Below are 24529 nucleotides of genomic sequence, written 5' to 3'. Positions count from 1 at the left end.
CAGATAAATGAGCCTCTGCCTAGAAAAACAGTGTTCTTTATAGAGAACCGTCTGTTCAAGAGGCGCACACTACAGTATTGTGTGTTTGACTCATAATTAAAGGAACTTTTTTGATGAGTTCATCATGACACAGCATTTGCTGAAAAGTTCTATCCTGGAAAAATAATTCAGAGCTGTCCAAATTTCTCACATAATTGGGAGAAGGGGTGGTGGAAGGGTGGAAGGGAGAGCAAAAAACAATCTAAGCAATTTTCTCCCCACTTTTTACCTCCTTGGTAGGCTGCAGTCCTTGTTTATCATTCTGAATAATTGGAAGATATTTTGTTGGTTTTTGGGGGGGAGGTACACCGAATCTTTTCTACCATGCTGTCTTGGTATTCAATTAAGACATTTTAATGCCTTGTTTTGATATATGCATTTTACTGATATGTATTTTTTAGCCACCTGCGGAACGTATTACCATAAAAGATGGAAGAGAAATATATATTAAAACCAGTGCTTTTTTCCTAAAAAAAAAGTTTAAGGGTACTCTCACTTTCCTACTCATATTGAAATACTGCCCCAAACTTAGATTCACAACAGGTTTAGGGGTATGCTTACCCCTGCATCCCCCCCCCTGAAAAAAGGACTGATTAAAACCAAGAAATAATGGTCAAAGTTCATTAATTCTGGCCCATACTCTACAGTACTGTATGCCCTGTGACAACTAGAGCTGATTGATTAGTGCAAGCTGCCAAAGAGGGGTGTACAGATGTTAGTCCTAGCAGAGGGTTCATCGTGCAGGCAGGGAAGGTTTAACCCTTCCCTCTCCAATTCTGATTCTCACAAACATTGTCCCTCAGAGGGAAAGGGGACAAATTTGATCCAGTTTGCATCATAGCCAATTCTATCAAATCCACCCTTTCCAAAACAATGCGAGAACTGATCTTCATGATGCAGTTCTCCAAAGAAACAAAGCACATGAACATACACATTTTGGGATAGTGTGTGTGAAACTGCTTTCAAAAATATATACAATAGCCACCAGGATGTGTACATAAAGCCATTGGGAGTGGTCACCAGGAGTTTTAGGGCAAGGTGCCATCAGTATGGTGATGACACTAAGCTCTGTGCTCCATGAGATCTGAATCAGGAGAAACTGTGTGGGCTCTGAACTAGTGCCTCGATGCAGTGATTGGAATGGAGGAGGGGGAAAAGCTGAGCTTGAAAGCACATAGCTAACTATGGGGATAGGGGCCCTAGCAGAAGGGGAGAGGGGTCTTTTTATCCCTTCCCCTCTGCTGTGGTCTTGATCCAGATTGAGGGCTGTGGCATTTGCCCGTTCGTTTAGAGCCCGTCTGTACAGGGGAACAAGAAAGGGTTAAAAATGTAAACCAATAGGAAAGCTGGAGGCGGAGCCCACATGTGTATAAAAGGGCTTAGCCTGAGGGGTGTTGGTGGGTAGTTGGTTGGTTTTAGTGGGTTGGCTGGTTGGAGAAGCAGTTGACAGGCAGTTGGAAATAGAGAGACAGTTACGGCAGTGGGTTCTTGAGTGAGGGGAGGTAGAAGAGATAGAGAGAGGAAAATAAGACTAAGAAAGTAAAGAGTAACAACAGTTGGAATGCCGGAAAAGTTTGTTTGTGTCTGAAATAAAATACACTCTACTTTATTAATTGAGAACCTGACTGAGGCTGAAGTGATTTTATTGGGGAGGACCTGGTTGGTGGCAGCGGATTAGTGGTGTACGGGTCAATAGTCCGTGAGACGACTGGGGGCTCCGTACGGACGCCACAAGGGCCCTGCATCTGCAATTTGCAACTGGAGAATTCCACTTGTTTCAATGGAAATTTTTCTTCTCCAGAGCAAATTGCAGGTAGGGTGACCAAAAAAGAGGGCACAGATTTGCCTGGAAGGTTTGTATGTGTATGTAAATATATAGATTCACTGAAATGGAAGTACAATAAATCTCCCCATATTGGGGAAGCCATGATCAAGTGACCAGGCCACCTCAAGGCCTTCTTATTGTTCTCCACCTTTAAACCACACTTGGACAGACAATGTAGCATGTAGCTTGGCCCTCACAGAATGATCAGCTGCCTCAGGGGAGAAAAATCCCCTGTTCAAACTCTGTTTGTTGTATTCTGATCTATGCTCTTTAGTGCATTGTTGAATACAAATCCCCCCAAAAGAAAGAAACTTGGTCTTTTTATAAGATTTTCCATTGAGAGGGAATTAGAAGAAGGGGACAGATTCTAGACCTGGCTTGATGGATGAGAAGCCTTCAGGATTTGAATTGGATTTTACAGATTCATTCTATGGCAAACAGCAGGATGGACTGCACTGCACAGAGAATTATCCTCCTGCTGCAGCTGTTCCTTCCGAAGAGAACAAATACGACGAGACACCCCCTCCTGTCCAAATCACGTTAAAGCACCTCTTAAATTTTTAGCAAAGCAATGTAAGAAATTATGTTTCTGACACACAAAGCTAATTGGTGCTAGATAGCTGTGAGTCTCCTGTCTGCCAGGACGTTTGCACTGTGACAGACAGATTACATCTGCCGCTCCTTAATTGTAGCCAGGAAAGGGAGCAAATGTAGACTCCCGAGCTGTGTGACGAAGGTGTGCTTCAAAGTAATTCACACATTTGAGAATAAATTATAAGCAAGCCCCCCTCCCCAGCGGTCCTGTGATCTCAAGGGGGTTTTGCTGGGGTTTTTTGTTGAACTTGGCAGCTGTTGGGGGTGTGGATGTATTGCAAAAAAATATACATGACAGCAAAATATCAGATGCTCGAGTTTCAATTATTGAAGCTGAAGAGAACTTCATAGATTGGTTTAGTGCTTGTCTCACTTTTTGAAAGATGGAAATTTATGCCTGGGAACTGCAATATTCCGTGAGGCTCACTTTCCTCGCCTATATAGGCAGCTGGAATGAAGCAGGAGTAGGATTTGGGGTGAAAGGACAGTGAACTCAGTTCTTTTTTGACTCAGAATGTGCTGTGACATGCCTCTTTTTTCCTTTTCCCTTTTTGCTCCAGTAAATTGTTTGGTGCCATCAACACTAGATATTGCCATTTCTGCTTAAATAAATGTAAAATTGTCATCTCCATCATAGTCCTGTGATTAGATAACCTGATCTCCATGTGAGCAAGTCTAAGGATTATCGGGAATTGTTGTGCTAAAACTAGCTACCCAATATGGATTTTCAAGCTTGGAGAGTTTGGAAAGTTGCTGCACTGAATTCTAATGCTAGAGACTACTCAAACTGCCAGCCACAAGTTAGTTCTGTTAAGAACCTATTTTGTCTTCATTATAAGGAGGATAAACCCTGCAGTCTCAGAAACCATTCTCAAAATGACTCCATCCAAAGGGTGGCCAAAGGGTCTCTTATCCTATTCAGAGCTTTGATTCTTTCTGCCCTCTCTCCTCTCTCCAAATGTGATTATGAAAGTCTGCCTCAGAATCTTAGGCTGCAACTCTCACCCCACTTAACTGGGAGCAAACCCCATTGAATTCAATTTACTTCTTATTGGGCATGGTTAGGATTTCAGTTTTAGTTAAGGGGAAATATCACTGACTAAGATCTCTTTTAAAAAATTGGTTTGGGAATCAGCATCCATGGAATGGATTCCTAATTCCCCGCTGCCACACCCTGGTTTTCACCTTACACCACACATCTTACTCATGAGTGTAATTAAGAACAGAGCAGATTATATTTCCAAAAGGGAAGAATTTGTAAGACTGCAATTTAGTGCTTCTGAAAAGCAGAGAAACATCTCCACAAACCCCATTTATATGCATGGATCTTCATATTAATGCTTCAGGAAATTTTGCCACGAGCCTCCTAAGCACACCTCAGAGAGAATGCATAGATGAAAGAAACATCAGAGCATTCAAGATTTCGCCTTTACATTGCATGTTGGTGTTCAGCATTTTCTCTCTCCTCCTCTCTTCTTCCCTGAAGCACACTACACACCATGAGGAGCATCTCCTGCCTTCAAAGTAGCTGGATCTGCCCCCAGGCACCCTTAGTACCTAACCCACTTTGCTATGTTTGAAAGATCATCTGCCTTTCCAGAAAAATTAAGATCAACGATAAAAGAAAGAAATGATGAAGTACCCTTATGACATGTGTTCCCAATAGATTAATGGGAGTAACATAGAACATTTTGAAATTCTGGTGTTTGTTTGTGTGTGACCCAGAATCTCTTTAAGGAACAGAGCTCATCTTTGGCTCCACATAATGAGGCTATGAAATCCCAACAAAATTATCTATCTATCTATCTATCATCTATCTATCTATCTATCTATCATCTAGCCTGTTCAATTGTCAATGTAAGAGCAATATGTATTAGTTCAAGCAAATAGCTTCAAGTAGGTTATGTGGAGAACCTTATGGATGCTGCAACATGTACAACCCCAATATCTATCATCTATCCATATCATCTATCTATCATCTATTGAAACTTCTGTCTTTGGACATCAAGCCAGCTGCATTGCTATTATGGCATCCAGAAAAACACCTATGCTATGTTGAGGTTTTCCAGGTCAGGTAATTGGCAAGTTGGGACTTATGATGTCACAGGTCCCTATTATTGCAGGCAATATATTTACAGGCAAATCTTCTCCATCACAAAATATGTCACCTTAGGGTGGGAAGAACTGGTCCTGTGACTCTACCCGTGGAAAACAGAAATCCCTTGATGGTCAGGTATGGGCCAATTCCCTTCCATTTCCCCACCTAGTTTAAATAAGTGGTTGTGTGACGGCTCCATCTGAACAGAAGACAAACTAATCTTCTCTACTTGACAAGGATGAAGCCTTTAAAGCCCCTTGCAAAGCAGTTAACTAAATAAAATGTTCTCAGAGGTTTTAGTGATGTGTTTGTTCTTCACAAAAGGGACTCGCAAGCAGTAAGTGGAAAATGTGCCCAACCTGCCATTCCATCTACCTTATTGATTTGGTTTACTCCAAACGAAGCTAATGAAAGAACGATTTGATTTCTTCACAAGTGTGGTTATATACAGTAGCCATGTGTCCAAGAGTAAACCATAGCTTTGGGCTATATGGATGGAACTCACCCTTTCTTCTGGTGTTCCAGTATAAATATTGGTAGACACAACACACATACGGTCACAACAGAGGGGAAAATAACTCTCACTTGTTCTGCACTCTGTGAAATGAAACCTAAAATGCATCATATCTACAATTATCTGGCTTACTTAAGAGCCCTGATGGAATTGAAAAAAGATATATATACAAATAAAGCTGTACTCAATAGATGAAAGGATATATGATGTTTGACATGACTGAGAATCGTAGAGCCAGAGATGGAGAACTTTAAAGCGTTAAAATTGAGATGTGGAAAATATGGAAGCAACGAGGAGAGGCAGGATTGAGATTTGGAGATATGCTTCAAGGTCCAGACTATGGGAAGCCCCTAAAAATTAATTATTATAATTTGGATGATAATTTGGTCTTTTTTATTTTAGTTTCTTATTTTAATTGGCTTACGATTTGATCTGTTAACTGGATGTTTTTTTATTGGAAAATTAATAAAAATGATTTAAGAACAACAACAAAAAGAGCCCTGATGGAAGATGCTCCATGCCAGACTACCAGTAAACAGAGGTACCTGGCCTGACATAATTGGCATCCATTACAGTAAGGGACGTCCACACAAGTTGGGAATCTCTTTTGCACCTCACACTTCTGCCCTCACCACTCATGGCAAGAAAGTTTCAAGTCCAGCTAGATATTATTTCCCAGCCTTTGAAGGCCCAGGGAGATCGGAGACAACAGGAGGACTACTCTAGCCACCCTTTGAAGGCCCAGGGAGATCGGAGACAACAGGAGGACTACTCTAGCCACCCTTTGAAGGCCCAGGGAGATCGGAGACAACAGGAGGACTACTCTAGCCACCCTTTGAAGGCCCAGGGAGATCGGAGACAACAGGAGGACTACTCTAGCCACCCTTTGAAGGCCCAGGGAGATCGGAGACAACAGGAGGACTACTCTAGCCACCCTTTGAAGGCCCAGGGAGATCGGAGACAACAGGAGGACTACTCTAGCCAGCCCTCTGAAGGCCTGTGCAACTTTCTGAAGCAGGAGCTCTTCTTTCTACAGGTGAGGACACTCCAGCCAGTTTAATCACAGTGCTCTGTCCAAGGTCCTGACTCTTCCTGCCTTGGCTAACTAAGCCAGACCTTCCTGTATCTGCATTGATCTGACCTTACTGAGTAAGATGGCACATTACCAGATGCAACTCCACTTTACTTGATCTTACTGGGCATGATTCAGCTTCACTTGTCATTATGCCCAACCAGTAGGTGCCACTGTTCCAGTCTGCTAACCCAGTGAGCCTGGAGTTGGATCCAAACAGGATAATTGCAAGCCAAGCTTTCTCAAATGAAACTGAGGGGCAACAGAAGGATGCCAGCCTTGCCTTACAAAAGCAGGCCATAAGCTGGCAACGGAACTGATTATGCCCATAGAACATCTCCCAAGTCCAGCATGGAGGGATTCATTTATTAGCATTTAATGATTGCAAAAGGGGCTCCCTGAAAGAACAAAGTTTGAAATACCATTGGCAGCCAGGAAAATAAAATTAAATTAAAAACAAAAAGTGGTTTGCAGACAGGCAGCACCAGACTGTAACCAACCAATACTTAAGAACTGGTGGAGAGCTAAGGAAATACTTCTTGGTTCCCTTCCTTTCTCTCAGCTACTTTCCCTTCTTAAAGGGACCAGCAGTCAACCCCCAATTTCTAGAGCAATCCCCCCTCCAGCCACACACACTAAGATTTGAGCCAATAGATGCTCAGAAGGCATCTAACCACTTTCCTGCTTATATCTGGCTTTTCAAACTTAGGAATTTCTGGGATCAGAATTCCATTTTCTCAAAAGCAGAATTTTGGGTAATCCTCCTTTCAGCTTTAATACACCCACTCATCCACCCCCTCACCTACTTTGCAAAGGCATAGTATTTTTACTTTTGAAATACTGCCTGCCTTTGACATGAGTGCCATCTAGTGGATTTGTCCAAGCAGTGTCATCATTTCCTTTAGTGATGAAAATGTCCATTATAACAATATATACCATATATATAGCATTGTGATCATGGCAGTAAAACCAACAGCACCCTTAGATCCAAGAGTGTTCAGGGGCCCTGGTGTCAACACTGGTCAGGCACAAGGTCAATCTGGTGTGAGGCAGGAGATGGAAACAGGGTGCCATGGGTAAGAATGGGGTGGGAAACCAAGTGCAAAGAATAAATCACAACTGAAGGACAAAACAAGAGGCAGGATCAAGAAGCAGGGCGTGTGCCAGGACTGAAGAGCAAGTCAAAACTGAAAGAGAAATAGGAAGCAGGAGGAAGGAGCTCACCTGAAGAGGCAGGGGACAGGATTCAGAAGAAAGCAAGACCTAACTGAATCACTTCTAGTTCTTTCTGCTCTGGAGGTTCAAATAATCAGACTCAGTAGGTGGCACTGTAGCCTATCCCAAAGATACTCAGCTATCCATGCAGATAGAATAATAGAATTGTAGAACTGCAGAGTTGGAAGAGACCACGAGCGTCATCTCTTTTGCCCAATGTGGGGGTCAAAACCATGACCCCCAGATTAAGAGGCTCATGCTCTGCCAACTGGGCTAACCCAGCCTGCTGCAACTAACACTGCAGTGGGTCACCATACAGGCCAGCTGCATATGGGCCTAAAGGTTCCCCAAAGCATAGCTCTGCGTGTCCAATAACTCAGAATTGCTCGGCATTTATAAGAAAACAAGATGAGCTTTGCTGGATCAGGCGAAGGCCTATCCAGCCCAGCATAGTGTCCTCATAGCGACCAACCAGATGCCTATGGGAAGTCTGCAAACATATTGCCTCTGATAGTGGAAGTAGAACATAGCCATTGTGGCTAGTAAGCCACTGATACAGCCTTATCTTCCTTGAATTTGCTTAATTTTCATTTAAAGTCCCATTTTGTGGGAGCGAATTCGGTATGAATATGTGAAAAAGTTGTCTGTCCTGAATCTTCCAACTTTCAGCTTTATTAGATTCCCCGAGTTAGTATTATAAGAGATGGAGAGAAAAATATATCTGTATTCACTTTCTCCACACCACATTGAATTTAATATACCTCTGTCATGTCCTTCCTTCCTTGCCTTCTTTCTAAACCAAAAAGTCCAAACCAAAAATGTTGTAACCTTTACACAGAGAGAAGTTGCTTGCTGTATACTTGTTGACACTCTGCCAGAGATCTCAAAGGTTAGTGAAACAGCACTTAGCCTTGCAGAAGCCATGGTGGTTCTGCTTCAGTAAGACTCATTCTTCTATAGGCTTGGAAATTTGGGGGATTTTCCTCTTTTGAAATCAAACCTATCTCTCTCTCTCTCTCTCTCTCTCTGTGTGTGTGTGTGTGTGTGTAACAGTATGCTCACTGATGCTGCTGTGAGAGAAGAGGAACGGTGCAGGAAAATACTAAATTTGGAGGCATTCTCTTTCTGATTTGACAACTTGGAGACAAACCCAAGAATTGTGAAGCTCCAAGAATGCAATGGAGAACACGTGTCCCTCCAGATATTGCTGGACTCCATCTCCTATCAGCCCTGGGAAGCATGGTCGATGGTCAGGAATTATGGGAGTTTTAGTGCAGCACCTGGAAGGTAACAGAATCCTCTGCTCCAAGACATCATCATCATTATTCCCCCATTATTCTTCAAGTGCTGCTAATATAATAAAACAAATACAGGACAATAAAATTATGAAGCAGGCAATAAGAACGGGTTGTTTTATTTTGTTGTGTTTTTAGCATTTTTGCTGTATCTGTAAGCTACTTGGATGGAAGAGGCAGGCTATATATACAGTGGTACCTCGGGTTAAGAACTCAAGTCGTTCTGCAGGTCCATTCTTAACCTGAAACTTTCTTAATCTGAGGTACCACTTTAGCTAATGGGGCCTCCGTGCCGCCAGAGCAGCTGTTCTCATCCTGGAGCAAAGTTCTTAACCCGAGGTATTATTCCTAGGTTAGCGGAGTCTGTAACCTGAAGCGTCTGTAACCTCAAGTGTCTGTAACCCGAGGTACCACTATACATGTATATAAATGCATTTTAAATAAATAGCTCAAAAACAGCAGCAGAATTGCACACTGAAAACTTGCTGAAATTAAAAGTTCTCAAAATAGCATAAAACAGGTATGTGGAACCTCCAGATACGGTTGGATTATAACTCACATCATCTCTGATTATTGTCCATCATGGTTCCCCACTCCTAGTCTAAAAGATATTAGTGAAGGAGCCAGTGAGTCTCAACCTGGAGGGTTTTCCAGAGCAAAACAAAACAAAACAAAACAAAACAAAACAAAACAAAACAAAACAAAACACACCTAATGCTTTGCAATGAAGGCACAGCAGACTGAAACTTCAATCAGATCTCAAAGGAGAGGATTCTAACCTGATAATCTGGCAATAAATCCCACTCTGACAACAAACATGCACTCAACAGGGAATCACAGCCAGCTCATATGCCAGCTCACGTTGCAATTGGGATTTTCAATCTGTATTTTAACCTATTTTGTATTGATTTTAGGTATTGATTTTACTATGCACTGCTTAGTTAAGCCAGTTTAAGGTGGTGGCAAATAAATATATTGGCAGCTGTCCAGATGGTGCTGAACTGTAATTACCATCCATCCCTCCCTCCCTGGCCACTGGCCACATGCTGGTGGGGCCAGATGGGAGTTATAATCCAGAGGTAAGCCTGTTCCCACACCAAATACACTCTTAACACATGCATTTGCATGATGCCTGGGCTTTCAAAACCAGTTTATCACATTTTTCATTTTTCAATCTAGGCTACAAAAACACCTTATGTGCATAGGAGCCAACTCCTAGAAGCTGTGGGGGCCTCGGCACCCCAATAAAATATTTGAGGGGGCCAGGAGGGGTCCCAAAGTTGATGGGCATTGCCATTCAAATGGTGTGCGCGCGCTGCGTCATGTGATCGATTGTGCAGGGTGGGGCTTACCTGGCCTCCCCAATATTTTATCCAAGTTGGCATCTGCTTAGGGGTGCACACAGCAAAAAATGTAACCCATGAAGGCGCAGATGGCTGACTGTAAACATGGCTCTAATATCACCACTTGCAATGCTTGCATAACTCCACCACTGTCAGCACAGTCCATTCTAAGCCCTTGTCTCCTGGTACAAGTCCCTGGACTGGCTTATTCGCCAAAAAAGACAGAAGTCAAACCAGATGGTGCCTAATGATTTTGTTGGACAGGATTCCAAGGTATCTTTTCCCTCTTTTCCATGCTTCTAAGGACCTCTCTAGTCCTACTCTCTAAACCTATTCTTTATATAAATGATAGGTTTCTCTTTAAGAATCTTAGCCTGCACATGGCTTTGGAAGAAGACCAACTGTGTTTTCCGCTGCTCACGTCAACTTTGCTCCCAACAGAGCCAGCTAGATGTAAGTTGAAACACTTTCAAAAATCTACCCAGCAAAATTACATTAGCAGATGCACATGTCTGCACTGAAATAATTATTTTGGCTCTGCGTGGGTGGTGAAAGCCTGGAAAAGATTATTGTAAACCGTTACTTTAAATGACCACTCTTTTTCCTAGTAAAAAGGCTTTACATTATAGTTTTCCTTTGCAGAAGGGCTCCAAAGAAACTGCTAGATGGGGATGGCACCAAGTTTCAGATCCAAATCTCGTCTTTAAAGATAAAAGTCCATCAACAACTATGCTTTTATACAGCACCACCCCCTCACTGCTTTGATAATTGCTTTCTAGCTCTTCAGATTCCATGTCTTGGTTTCTGTTTAGCGTTGACAAGTGCCATGACAGGTTTTTGCACTAGTGTGAAAAGCCCTTAACAACCTAGGCCCAGGTTATCTGAAGGACCTGTTTACACTTTAAATCCCAAGTCAATAACTGAAATCATCTGCAGGAGCCCTATTAGCAATCCCTCTGTGGCGCAGAAGAACGACTCATGCCAATGAGAAGTCACACCTACAGTGCTGTGGGCCCAGGGCTGTAGAAGTCCCTCCCAAAAGAAGTCAGATAGGCACAGGTGCTGCTCTGGTTAAAACTGTTTCATTTCAGGAGAGCTTTGTGTCATGAATGCTCCTCTGACATTTTAAATCTTAGCATTTCAACTGACATTTTAAATTTAAACAAGAGCCAGTGTGGTGTAGAGGTTAGGATGTCAGGGTTTCGAATCCCGCACTTAGCCAGTAAGTTCACTGGGTGACATTGAGCCAGTTGCTCTCAGCCTAACCTACCTCACAGGTTTGTTGTAAGGATTATTAAATGAGGAGGGGGAGAACCAAGTAAGGCACCACAAGCTCCACTGAGAGAAAAGATGGATATAAATGCAATAAATAAATAAATAAATAAATAAATGCAATGAATGAATGAATAAATAAATAATTTAAATACCTACATAGATGAAATGAAATGAATAAAATCTTCCTGGTGTTTTTGTTTAAATATCTGAGGTTTTAACTTCTTCTGGATCACGCAGTTGTGCAAGGAATCTAATTCCTGCTGTGCCTGAAGAAGCAGTGAATATGAGGCATCCGTGGTTTCCTTTAACAGGACTTACTTTTGAGTAGAAATGTATAGGGCTGTGTTGTAAGTCAACATGTTCTTGTGGCATTCCAAGCAGGGCTGGAGGAAGGGTGTGTGTGTGGTGGGGGCAGGCTGCCCTGGGTGTCACCACTGAGGGGGGTGACAAAATGGCGGGTGGCACTCACTGCGGGGCCTGCAGCGCGCTAGAGCCACATGTCTTTCCTGGGAGTGACGCAGTGACTTGGGCACCTGGAGGCTCCGTGCTGCCCCAAACGGTCCTCCCGTCACCTCCCTCTCAGTTGTAGGGTGGCTGAGTGGGAGGAGGCAGGCAGATTCCTTGGAGGCTCGATGGTGCGTCCTGTCCCAGCTCGCCCCGCCCCTGGGTGCAGGGCACACGCGCCGCCCCAGGCACCCGATCGGTTTGCTCCGCTGCTGATTCCAAGGTCTTTTTTCCCCTCTTTTTTTTTTTTTTTTTTTTTTGGTAAATGTACGATAGTTAGCATATGAAATGTATGTATCCAGAAAGGAGTAAGGATTCCCATACCAACACTATATTGAGTCAAGGTGGCTCTGCACTGAACCCCATAGGAAATGCAGAGGTGTGGTGAAGAAACTGCTTGAGCTTAAGATCTAACTTTGTGGATTATTATCATGCATAGTGTCATAAGTGAGCAGGGCGCCAGGCAGGTCCCTACCCAGAGGAGTTTATAATCTAAAATATGACAGAGGAAGGTGACGGAAGGGTAAACAGGGAAGCAACCTGTGAAAGCTTCAGCTGCACATGCTTAGACTCAGAAGGAGGTAGACTTATAGGAGGACATGGCAATAAGGACTGTTGTGCCCAAGGCTTCATGCAATGGGTAAAGTTTTAAGGCAGATATACCCTGCAATATTGCGATGGTGCAATCCAAAAGCCTTCTCCCAAAGCAATATAAACCTGCAGCACACCAAATTACAGTTCAGGGTTTTTTGCAGATTGTCATTTGCTCTGTTTCAGCTGGAAAAAAGTGGCTTTTCATGGGGAATGCTCCAGAGAAAAGAAGATAGAGAGGGAGCTTTTGAACACAGAACTTTAAAATGCAAAACCATGCCTGGAAAGCACAAAAGAAAGGTATGTGTTGATATGCCCTTACAGTGGTACCTCGGGTTAAGTACTTAATTCGTTCCAGAGGTCTGTACTTAATCTGAAACTGTTCTTAACCTGAAGCACCACTTTAGCTAATGGGACCTCCTGCTGCCGCCACACCGCCGGAGCCCGATTTCTGTTCTCATCCTGAAGCAAAGTTCTTAACCTGAGGTACTATTTCTGGGTTAGCGGAATCTGTAACCTGAAGCATATGTAACCTGAAGTGTATGTAACCCGAGGTACCATTGTATTTAGTCAGCATTCAGCATGCAAGTTGAGTTTTGCTGGATCAGGCTTCTTCTTCTTCTTCTTCTTCTTCTTCTTCTTCTTCTTCTTCCTACTACTACTACTACTACTACTACTACCATCATCATTATTGGTGAAGATCACAGTGCAGAAGAAGTTCCAAACATATAAAAGAAGCATACAAAGAACCTCAGTGAGTAGTTCAAGCCCCCCCACCAATCCTTTCATACACAGCAACGGAGGGTTGTTTCCCAAGCTGTAACCGCATGCAAAATACTTGTGGATACAGGCCTTGCGAAATGCTTACAGCTGAAGCCCAATATCCGTGGATTTCGCAATTTTATGAGGTTGGGCCAAAATGAGATTGGAAGACAACTCCCCAACCCCACAAGTCCATGTATGCTACAAGCGTGCAGCTGTCTAGCAGTTATAAAACAACTGATCTGCTTTGGAAAGTCAAATGCTGACTGCCTAGCTGTGCATACTAAGCAGTGCAAGCACGAAAGCGTGCTGAAATCATTGAGCATGGGCTGAATCTTAAATGAAGAATGAAAGCAGGAAACCTGCTGGAATGAGGTGTAAACTTGTTTCTCCCTGCTCTTATCCCACCCTCCTCAAAACAGCAGAAATATAAAAAATATGCTGAAGAATGAACAAACCTTCTGGGAATCCACACTGGAAAATTCCTTCCGAGAAAATCTCATTAAGCTGGCAGCAAACTTTTAGAGCTATGTTAGAAGCAATGTTCCTTTATTGACTCTCACAGAGCCATAACTATGTCAGTGCCTTGTCTCTTTGATAGCAGAACATCACAGTATATTTGCGCTGCTATGGAGGCCCAAGTACCCATATCTGTGTTTGGCTCTCTCTCTCTTTTGTAAAGAAGCCCAATTGGAATGACAACTGAAATTTGCAACAGAACGTTACAGGGTGCAATACGCCTGCTCAGCTGAGCTCTCCTCTAGCACACTCCAAGCTAAATCTTATAGCACTGCCCCTACACCTAACAGCTACCATATATACTAAAGTAAAAGCCAACTTTTTCAGCACATTTTTTTATGGTGAAAAAGCCCCCCTCGGCATATACTCAAGTGAGGTGGTGGCGGCGGGATGAGCGGCCTGAAAGGAGCCCTTTCTTCCCGCTGGTCCTGCCGCCACCACCCACCTCTCACACTGGCAAGCACAGTGCTGCGCTGCGCCTCTCTCAATCGCAGCTCCTATGCCTGCTCTTGTGAGCAGCAGAGGCGGCAGCGAAGGGACAAGCGGCCCGAAATCAGCCCTTTCAGGCTGCTTGTTCTTCCTCCACCACTGCTGCCACCACCAGGTTTGTGGTGTGGTGAACCGGCTTATACTCGAGTCAACAAGTTTTCCCAGTTTTTTGTTCTAAAATTATGTGCCTTGGCTTATATTCGGGTCAGCTTATACTCAAGTATATACGGTAATTCTTTTGCAAAGTGCCATGTATATAACCTGCACTACAGAAACCAGAAACCAGGTATTATGAGGAATGGCATGTTTAGACAGGAGAACAGAAGACATGCTTGTGGTCTTCAAATATCTGAGGAGCAGTCATGCAGAAGTCGGAGTCATAGGGTGCATTCTGACATGGGGTTTCTTGCATTCGTTTTCCTGGTTATAATGCATTACGTGCATTACCTGTTCCATTATGGAACTGTGGCTTTTGTATCGAAACACCGTCATGTCATGAGCAGACCTCAGCAGACATATTGCCACTCTTTATGTGCATGCGCACTTCATGATTCATGCATGAAAACAGTTGGAGTGAACGTATGCCTGAATACCATGCTTTTTTCTCTGCTGGACAACCCTTCCTTGGCTGGTTAAATCTTCTCTCACTTGCAGTTCCCATTATTGTTGGGCCTCATGCTGCTATTAAGCTTTTTCCTAAATGGAACTGCAGCACCTGGGGTGTGGTGGGAAGCCTGGTTGCTAGAGAGTAAAGGCTACTAGACTTATAAAAAAGCCATCTTAGTTTTGTTTCTAAGAAGTAATCCCTCTCCATCCTTTCCTTACCGAGATATTGACCCAGTAATATTATTGGTTTCTGGAGTTGTATCTTCTATTTATTTATTTTTTTAAAAAAATATTGTGTGATCCTTAAAATCAGTTGCTCAAATTTCTATAGCGAACATTCATCCAAAGTCAAGAAGTGTTCAGAATAAGGCAAAATTGAATGACACCTAATTTTTAGTCAATTTGATGTTACAGTAGAAAACTTCACAAAGCACTCTGTTTCAGCTTTGTGGCATTTTTACCAATGTCAAGTAAACTGCTAGACTAGAGAATGTGAATATATGAATTCAAACCATTTTTCAGTTGGAGTGCACAACCGTGTTCCTGCATTTGCTGCATGGGGGAAATTAAGCAAAACCAAAAAATTAAAAACCCTAAATCCACATCAATATTCATAATGTCTTTCTATGCCTTGTTAGTCTTGGGCAGAAATTTGGGGAAGGAAGAACTGAGTTGAGGTGGGTGGTATGGATGGATAGACAAAGATCCTATTTTCAGAATTTTCTATGATAGCTGGTAATTATTTCCGCCTCTCATTACACTTGTTGGAACTTAAACTGATTTTGAATAAAGCAGTGGCCACAAGCTTTGGGGGCCTGGCGGCACATTTGGAATTTTGAGGAAATGTTGAGGGCTCCAGTCACAAAATGGCTGCCAGCAGGGGTGTGGCCTGACACAAGACAGCTACGGCCTCCAAAAGAGCAGAAAAAGCAGAGAGACAGGAACATAAAATGGTTCAAATGTGGAAAGATCTAGTCATTGTTTTTGTTAACAAAGCTTAAAAAACTTTTCTCTTTCCCATACACTGTTATTGTTGGTTGTTATGTTGTCAGCTCCCTCCTGTATATTAGAAGAGAGCTGGGATGGGGGAGGAAAGAGTAGCAAAAACAGCAGTAGTGCTACTCAAGACTTTGATACTAATGCTACCTCAACCTCGGGGGCAACAGGCAAAGCCTAGACTTTAAACCTAAATTTCAGTTGATTTGCTCCTGAAAACAGCAACAATTTGGAGACACTTCCTACCCTGTTAGGACTGGAATGATAATACAAACAGAAAAAGTTTTAAGCTAGACCCCCCCCCCCAATTGCCTTTGTGAAAGACATTCTAATGAGCTTCAAACTTTAAAATGCAACCTGATTGGACACTGCTTTAATAATGCCAGTGTGACATTTGAAAGCAATCCACTACACATCTATTTGTTGGGTTCAACAAGACTTTGAACCAAAGTCAAAGCCAAACTAGGCATTGCTTTAATTATGCAGTGAGGAATAGGCTTTTGTTTCTTTAATGGGAGCTCTCAGCTTGCATTGGGACTGGGGTGAATGACTGTCCATTTCAGTTTCTAATTTTTCAAATCTTAAATTCAGCTGCCCACATCAAATTGTTATTATTATTTCTAATTCCCATAAAAAACCACCAGCATTTAAATGCACCCCCCCCCAATATACACCTTTTTGCAAAGCTACTTTCCCTAATACAATAAAGCTTTGTGTATTTGCTTCACTAATATATGTATATTATGCAGACTTTACCCTGCTCTGTGCATTTTTCTACATGTTACTTGGCTGAAGAAGTGCATTGCAAAATTCAGAGAAGTGCAAATTTCAAGGGCTGTGTTTCAGTTCACATATGTCACTTTTCCATCCCTAACTGGGACCACAGCAGTCTGGGAGGTGAGGTTTAAGCTTTCCCTACCTAGCTGTGATCCCTATGAAGATAACCTAGAATCATAGAATCATAGAGTTGGAAGAGACCACAAGGGCCATCGAGTCCAACCCCCTGCCAAGCAGGAAACACCATCAGAGCACTCTTAACATATGGAGTGCATTCATAATTTACCTTGGGGGGGGGACTCATAGTGATACCAATAGGAACTTTCCCCTCTAAGTCTAGTTGTGGTGATGATAATGTCCATTTCAAATCACCCATGCCTCTAATTAAAGGAAGGAAAACCCCTGGCTTCCCCACAATGCATTTAGTGTAATAATAATGTGCAGTTGGACCCTTATTTCCCAGTAAATGTGGACAGAATTGCAACCTTAGATGTGAAAGTTCAGCCATACCATACAATGATGTGAAAAGGGTACATATATTTTGATTCTGCAAATACACCTTTGCTTAAGGAATGATATAACAGGGAGAGATGACTGAAGCTTAAAATTTAATTGGTTGTGTAATTTCAAAGTGCTCTTTGGAAGTTTAGAACTCTGATTCCTTGTAAATTTGGGAACTCTTATAAAATCTAAAGTGCTGCCATAAATTCTGTGCCATAGGGAGAGGCTTCAGTGCCCCATTAAAGAGTTTTATGGTTCAAGAGCTCTCATAACCTACTGTGGCCTTCCTCAAAGTGCAATATGAAAAAAAGGATAATGACCACAAACAGTTCCAAGGAGATAGTACTGAGTTCATAACTCTAATATGAAGTTTTACAGGATGTTGCTCCAGTCTCATCATATTTGAAATGCTGTCATATCATGTGGGGTCACGGTTTCAAAATGTACTGGAGGACAAATTCTGAAACTTGTTTTTGAACCTTGATTCATTGTCCAGTACCAGAGTTGAGGAAGGCCTTCCTGGAGGTTCAAGTGGTAAATTGTCAAGCTGATGATAAACTATGATTAGTGATGTTGTTGAAGCCTTCACCTCTTCAGAAATACAAACCTTGGGATTCACAACTGACACTAGCTACCAATTAGCTACTAGGCTAAGTTCAAGGTGCTGGTTTGGGTGTATAAAGCCTCACATAGCTTCAGACCAAGATACCCAAAATGTCGCCTCAGCCCTTATCCAACTGATCACCCCACTCTCTCCTCTCTCTGGTTTACAGCAGATACCAACTTGTTAGGAGGTCCATTCCATGCTATGTGTGAATCAGGCCTTAATGTTTCAGCACCTAACCTTTGGATATGGAATTTTGGACTAGAAAGTAAAATATAGGCTTTTCTTATGTTCTCACATATATATTTGAGAGAGCCACAGTTTATGCAGAGTTCTAACTACAATACCCATGAAGCAGTGTGCTTGTGAGTGAAATGTGCATGTTTAAAAGGGAAACTGAAGAAATGATCATAGGGAACACTGAACTTTGAAATGAAAACTATAGATATTCATGTAGTTTTCCACTACAATTAGTTTTGCACTAAGTATTCATCACGTTTGCATAGGAATTCGACATCAGCAACAACCATGTGTCTTGTCAGAAAGCAAACATCAATTCCAAGACTTACTTTTTAAAGGAGAAATATAGCTCACTTACCCTATAACAATGCAAGAGATGGCAGTCCCCACAAAGGCATATGCTAAGATGGATCCTAAGTTGCGGAAAAAATGTCTCTGTGTGTGAAAAGAAAGGATTAAAAAGTAAAATTCTTGTTGTTTAACTAAGAAATATATACTGCTTGTCTGACAGATCCAGAAATCTAACACCAAAAATTCTATTATCAAGCTCCCTTTTATATTTTAGCTCTAAATCATTTGTACATGTTAACAGCATGAATTCTTACATTTGTAAAGCCTCAGGCAAGTGAGATCAGAATCCTTTTCTTCTACAATTACGCTAAGTCCTGGACAGTGAACTAGTTCCACAACATTTTAAAAGTATGTTGGCATTTGAGTTGCATTACAATTTATCATGTTCCAGTAAATATCTTAAATTTCACTCCTTCGTTGTACAGTACAGCCGTACCTTGGAAGTCAAACATGTTCAACTTCCAAAACGTTTGACTTCCAAGGTGCAACTTTCGATTGGCTACAGGAGTGTCCTCGAAGACTGGAACAATCATTCGAAGACTGGAACAATCACTCCCGGTTTTCGATCGTTCGGGAGCTGAAACATTCAAGTTTACAAGTGTTCGGCTTCCGAGGTTCCACTGCAATGTGTTATTTGCAATTTAAGCCTGTCTGTAAACTAGTAAAAGAGTCCTGACTATGTCCTAAAGCCTACCATCTAGACATGCTGGGATACAAAGCCTGAGTTGGTCTTATTGGGAAAGACAATGCCCTGAAAAGTAACTAGAGTTGCCACGTTGTGGTTTTAAAAATATCTAGTCAGTTGGCTTAGCCAGAATTGGGTCAGAAGGCAGTCAGGGCCTAATGAATATTTGATGGTTCAAGGGTGGAGCTTGGCTGCTTTCCTACATCACACTCTGGAAATGGAGCTTTAGGTGGCTAAAAGACGGTTCACAGAAAAAGTTGACATCCCATACTCAAGATGCCTACTTTATTTTACACAAGGAAATGAATGAATTAATAATAATAATAATAATAATAATAATAATAATAATAATAATAATAATAATTTATGAACAGGCAGTCAAAATACAGGGATTATACATTATTAAATTTAATTGGATCAAATTATAGGAATCAAAACATAGGAATCAAAATGAAGGCTTGAAACTGGGGACATTTTCCTCACTCCTTTCTTTGATTTCTCTGTGGTGTAGTGTCAATCTGAAGCACTTCCTAATTTTTACAAATCTTATGGGTTGGTCATTTAGATCAATAACAGCATCGGACGTCCTACTGAAGTTCAAATAAATAAAACAAACAAACAAACAAACAAACAAACAAATAAATAAATACCACTTACTTTCTTTAAACTGTAGCCTGCGTGGAATATAATGGGAGGTAATAAAACATTGAAGAAGATTGAAGGATCAAAGGTCATCTGCCAGAAAGGACAAAGGAACATAAAACATCTCTTACGGATTATGTATTTTAAGGAAAGCAAAGAATATCACAGCACTTTAAAGACCAACTCATTTGTTATTGCATAAAGTTTTGTGGAGAGGAGGGCACTATTGGACTTCTGGGTTAGTGCCTCTGGCAATGGCGGATTTCCTCTGATCGGGAGGAATCCGCTCCGTGGAAATCAGGGTCTGGACCGCCACGGCGAGGCGGAGACCTATTAAAAACCACAGGCGGGAGAAGCCTGTGAACATGGGATTCGGCTGGCACCTTTTGCGCCTCCCCTACTCACGGGGAAACCCGGTTTCGGGGATCCGGAGCGACGTGGGTTGAGCGGCGCGGTGCTTCGAATCGACTGCTCTTTTTACGGAGTGAAGCCACATTGCTGTTGCCGGAGAGCGCTGACTTTTTCCTGTGGACAATTGGACTTTAAACAACTACCCGTGAGTAGAACGGAAAATTGGATCTTTAAACATCTCAATTTGGCACCGAAACAGGAAGGTTTCAAACAGGAAGTCCGTCTTCCTCTTTTGTAAATAGATTGAAGCAAAGGCGCTGCCAGCTAAAGTCTTGGAAAGCCTTTTCTAAAGGATAATTCTCCATCGGTTAAAACTACTAAACCCCCCTTGGAAGCAGAAGAAGAGGGGGAAAATTTTAGATTGCCTAAGCCTGCAGGAGAGAGAGTGAAGAAAGATAAATTACCACCGTTTTGAACCTGGGAACGGGCTGCCAGTAAGATCGACATTTTTGGAAAGCTCATTGACTGTGAATAAAACGTATGTTGACAGACAGTTAAATAAGAGAAATATATTGTTTCCATTGTTTCCTTTTGCACTTAAAAAGGAGCAAAAGTAGCTGAAAATTGAAACTAATTCTGTTGCTGGATCTGCGTTTAAAAGGATGGATACAAATAGAAATTGTTTCCTCTAGAGGGAGCTTTTGAAAGTGTTGCAGGAGTGGAGCTGGGGAATTTTCCAGCTGCAGAGATTAAAGACCGTGATAATCAGAGATTGACCTTGGACAAGAATGTCGACAGAAGAAGCCTTAGTGATTGCATTTTGCAAGATAAGTGCTTTATTGGAACAGCTTCATGAGAAGATGGATGTGATGACTACTAAAATTGATAATTTGGGACAAAAAATGACTGATTTGGGACAAAAAGTGAATACCTATACAGAAACTACTCAGGAATCGATTCAGGAATCCACTTTGACATGGCAAGTTGTGGAGAAGACGAGGGAGAAAGCTGTTGAACCTCAAGTAATACAAGTGGAGAGAGCCCCAGCCATTCAGAGGCAATTTGATGAATATAAGCTGTTGCCTTCTACGATTGAATTTAGAGAAAGCCAGATTTGGAGGGATTGAGTCCCGCTTGGATTGGAGAAGGAAAGTTGGATAGATCCCCTTATGCAGGGATGCTCTGGCTTTTGGGATCTGGATTTGGGTCAGAGGGAGATTGGAGTTGTGGAGGCCTTTAGCTTCGGAGGGATTTTGAAACACGCTCTGAAATATCTTATGGACTATGGAGAATGGGCTGACCTGTCAAGAAGGAATAAAGACATTGTTAGGTTGGAGTTTCCCCGAGATCTACTCCTCAGCGCCAAAGGAAGGAAATTAAGAACAAGATCAGCAGAAGATAAAGTTAAGTGCATGTATAAATATGAAGAAGACCTGCAGAAGGGACATGGAAAAGAGTTAAGAGCCTCGGACAGAAGATCACCAGGTTGATGGACCATATGGAATTGATAGAAAGGACTGACAGAATCCGAGACCAGGGAGAAGAGACGGTGAAAGAAGATTGGAAAAAGATTGGAAAAAATTTATTTAGAGAAATATTGTAAAATTAATGAATGTTAGAAAAATGTTGGAATGAAATTACATGGCTTTAGTAGAAACGTTATAAGGAGTTAAGTTCAAATAAGTTTTAGGGTTTTAATGGTAAGATAAGGTTAAAATAAATCAAGACAATTAAATGACAGAAAAAAGTGAAAGATGGAAAGGATTTGCTGAAATAATTAATAAGTAGAATACAAAAAAGGGAGGTGTGAGGAGGTCGATGAAACAAGTTAATGAAAGACAAAGATATGGAAATATTGGGTGTGTTTTTAATTGTTTTTGCTTTTGTTTTTGTTTTGATGTATTGTGTCTTTGGTTTTTTGTTTTCTTTTATGTATTGTTATGTATTGATTTGTATTGTTTACTTTTTCTCTTTTTTTACTTCTTTCTGTAATCTTTAAACTCTTAATAAATATTTTTTTTTAAAAAGAGAGAGAGAGAGGAGGGCACTATTGGCCAATTATAAAAGACATCCCATTGGGAGATAAGCAGGTGAATGAACCCTTGTTTTATGCGGTCAAATTACACTCATCAAAAGTCAGGACAAACATTCAAATAATAAATATCGGCTTCCAACTAAAGCATACTCAAGAGTTGATCCACTGATCCCAGTGGACTTGAGTTAGTCATAAATAACATATTGATTTCAACAATGAGCTGAATATAACCCAAGGGCTATAATGAAGAAATAACTGGGTAAAACCCAGAAGCAGCTGTGGGAATGCTATGACCAATCATGCTTTGAATCAACTACTAGATGAATGTCAAGTGGTAGCGGTAATAATAATTTATTTATACCCTGCCCATCTGGCTGGGTTTCCCCAGCCACTCTGGGCGGCTTCCAACAAAATATTAAAATACAATAGTCTATTAAACAATAAAAGCTTCCCTAAAAAGGGCTGCCTTCAGATGTCTTCTAAAAGTCTGGTAGCTGTTTTTCTCTTTGACATCTGGTGGGAGGGCGGTCCACAGGGTGGGTGCCACTACCAAGAAGTCCCTCTGCCTGGTTCCCTGTAACTTGGCTTCTCGCAGTGAGGGAACCACCAGAAGGCCCTCGGCACTGGACCTCAGTAGCGGTAGGGAGAGCAAACCTGATACAAACATCTCTCTTTAGATTCTATTCGGTGGCAAATCCTGCTGCCCCACTCATGTGCAGTGGACTTTAGCGTTACAGAATCTGTTTGCATGCAACCTTTAAATGAGAGATTGTGGGAGAGGTTCAGTTTGGCATGCAATGGCCAACAGCTAGCTGCCATGTGTTGCCTGTGTCAGCACCTGAGAATGCTGTTGGTCAATAGTGGGCCTGCTGTGGGCCTCTCAGAATAGCAGCAGAAAAAAGGAACAAACTAACAACAACAACAACAACAACAACAACAACAACAACAACAACAACAACATAATTCTGCATAGATTTGAAACCCTCTCCAGTTCATTCTGGCTAGAGATCTGCAAATTTGAAAGCTTATTCAACAGCACAAAGTAGTCTTCCTTGAGCATGAATGGCGGGCTATTATTTTCAAGCCATTTTATTTGAAGAATGAACCGGGTAAATTATCTTAAAAATGAATATTTCTTTCTTTTAATTAAAAAAGTAAAAAAAGAGAGAATGCATTACAAGTAGAAACCCCCCCCAAAACCTCATCCATCTTGATATGTTTTTTTACATATGCTTAATATGATATTTTGTTTTATTTTAAAAATTTAACATTTTAAAGCCGTATAAAGAATGTGTGTGCGTGCGTGTGCGTGAGTGCGTGTAATAATTAATTTCCTTAGAGGGATGTATATTTATAATTTTACTAATCAGCTAGGGAATTTCTACGAACAGATCAGGTTCAATATTGCCACCTGAAAATAAAGAGTAAGGCTGGATATGAACCTGAAATTGTGTAATTCAGTGGTTTATTATTGATTCTGTTCTGTTTCTTAAACCTGAATTCAGGGATTGTCTTGTTTGTTATTATGCTTATGTAAGCCTCTGCGGGAGTCCTTTTGGCTGATGAGTTGTGTACAAATGCTTTAAATGAATAAATAAAATATTCCCAACAGGACCTAGAGCACAGGAAGTAGCACCATGGCAATGGAACAAATATCCTGGTGACAGTCTCACTGCCCCTGAGGAACTTCAGCTTATTAGTCTTCTGCCGGGTAACAATGAAGCAATAACTCTTGCAGTTTGTTATCATGCCTTGACATCTAGAAAGCCTTCTCAGACACTGTCCTCCACCCCACGACGTCATCTCTATAATCATGTAGCTGTACATCCCCTATTCCAGTGTCATGACAGCAGGGCTAAGCATGTGTTTTAACTTCTGTAAGCCACTACATGCAGGTTTTTTAAACAGAAAAGCAGGATGGAAATAGTTCTCTTCCTCCACATGTGCCCCACACCCTCCCCAAATCTGTTTCAGAGAGCTGGAGAACTCCTGTAACACATTTTAAGTGGTGTATGGGGGAAAGTTCATGTTGGATACAATGCTTGGTTTACAGTGTTCCACAGAGAGAAGGTGGATGGGAGATGGTATGTTGAGATCCTGGCACAAGATAATAGGAACGCAACCAGGTGAATTCTTGTAATGGGGAAACCCAGTTATGATAATTAGACAGCCACTTGACAGCAGATAACCAAGCTATTGCATGGTTATCAGGATTTCCCAGATAGTTCTCGTTGCCTAATCTTTGTTTCACATATACACAATCTCCTATACAGTGGTACCTCGGGTTACACACGCTTCAGGTTACAGACTCCGCTAACCCAGAAATAGTGCTTCAGGTTAAGAACTTTGCTTCAGGATGAGAACAGAAATCGTGCTCCGGTGGTGCAGCGGCAGCAGTAGGCCCCATTAGCTAAAGTGGTGCTTCAGGTTAAGAACAGTTTCAGGTTAAGATCGGCCCTCCGGAACGAATTAAGTACTTAACCCGAGGTACCACTGTAAATGGAAAGAAACTAGGCAATGTTACTCTGGGGCTTTAGAAAAGTTCACCCCTCTGTTCCTGCAGTGGTTCCCATAGACTTTATTAGGCCAAATTACCCATCACTGGA

At 41.8% G+C, this 24529-nt stretch overlaps 1 protein-coding gene across 1 annotated transcript in view; it reads right to left on the bottom strand.

Moving 5' to 3' along the window:
• Nucleotides 1-24529, bottom strand: part of SLC9A9 (solute carrier family 9 member A9) — a 269909-nt gene that overhangs the window by 225482 nt on the left and 19898 nt on the right. The window contains exons 3-4 of the mRNA XM_082224708.1: nt 19553-19630; nt 18218-18294 (exon numbers count right to left, since the gene is read on the bottom strand). Coding sequence (XP_082080834.1) covers nt 18218-18294; nt 19553-19630 — 155 coding nt within the window. The remainder of the gene's footprint in view (nt 1-18217; nt 18295-19552; nt 19631-24529) is intronic.

Source organism: Podarcis vaucheri, assembly GCF_965113315.1.
Source record: "Podarcis vaucheri genome assembly, chromosome: 5".
Taxonomy (NCBI): Eukaryota; Metazoa; Chordata; class Lepidosauria; order Squamata; family Lacertidae; genus Podarcis; species Podarcis vaucheri.
The sequence above is the reverse complement of the archived record's forward strand: the minus strand, read 5'-3'. Positions and strand labels throughout refer to the sequence as shown.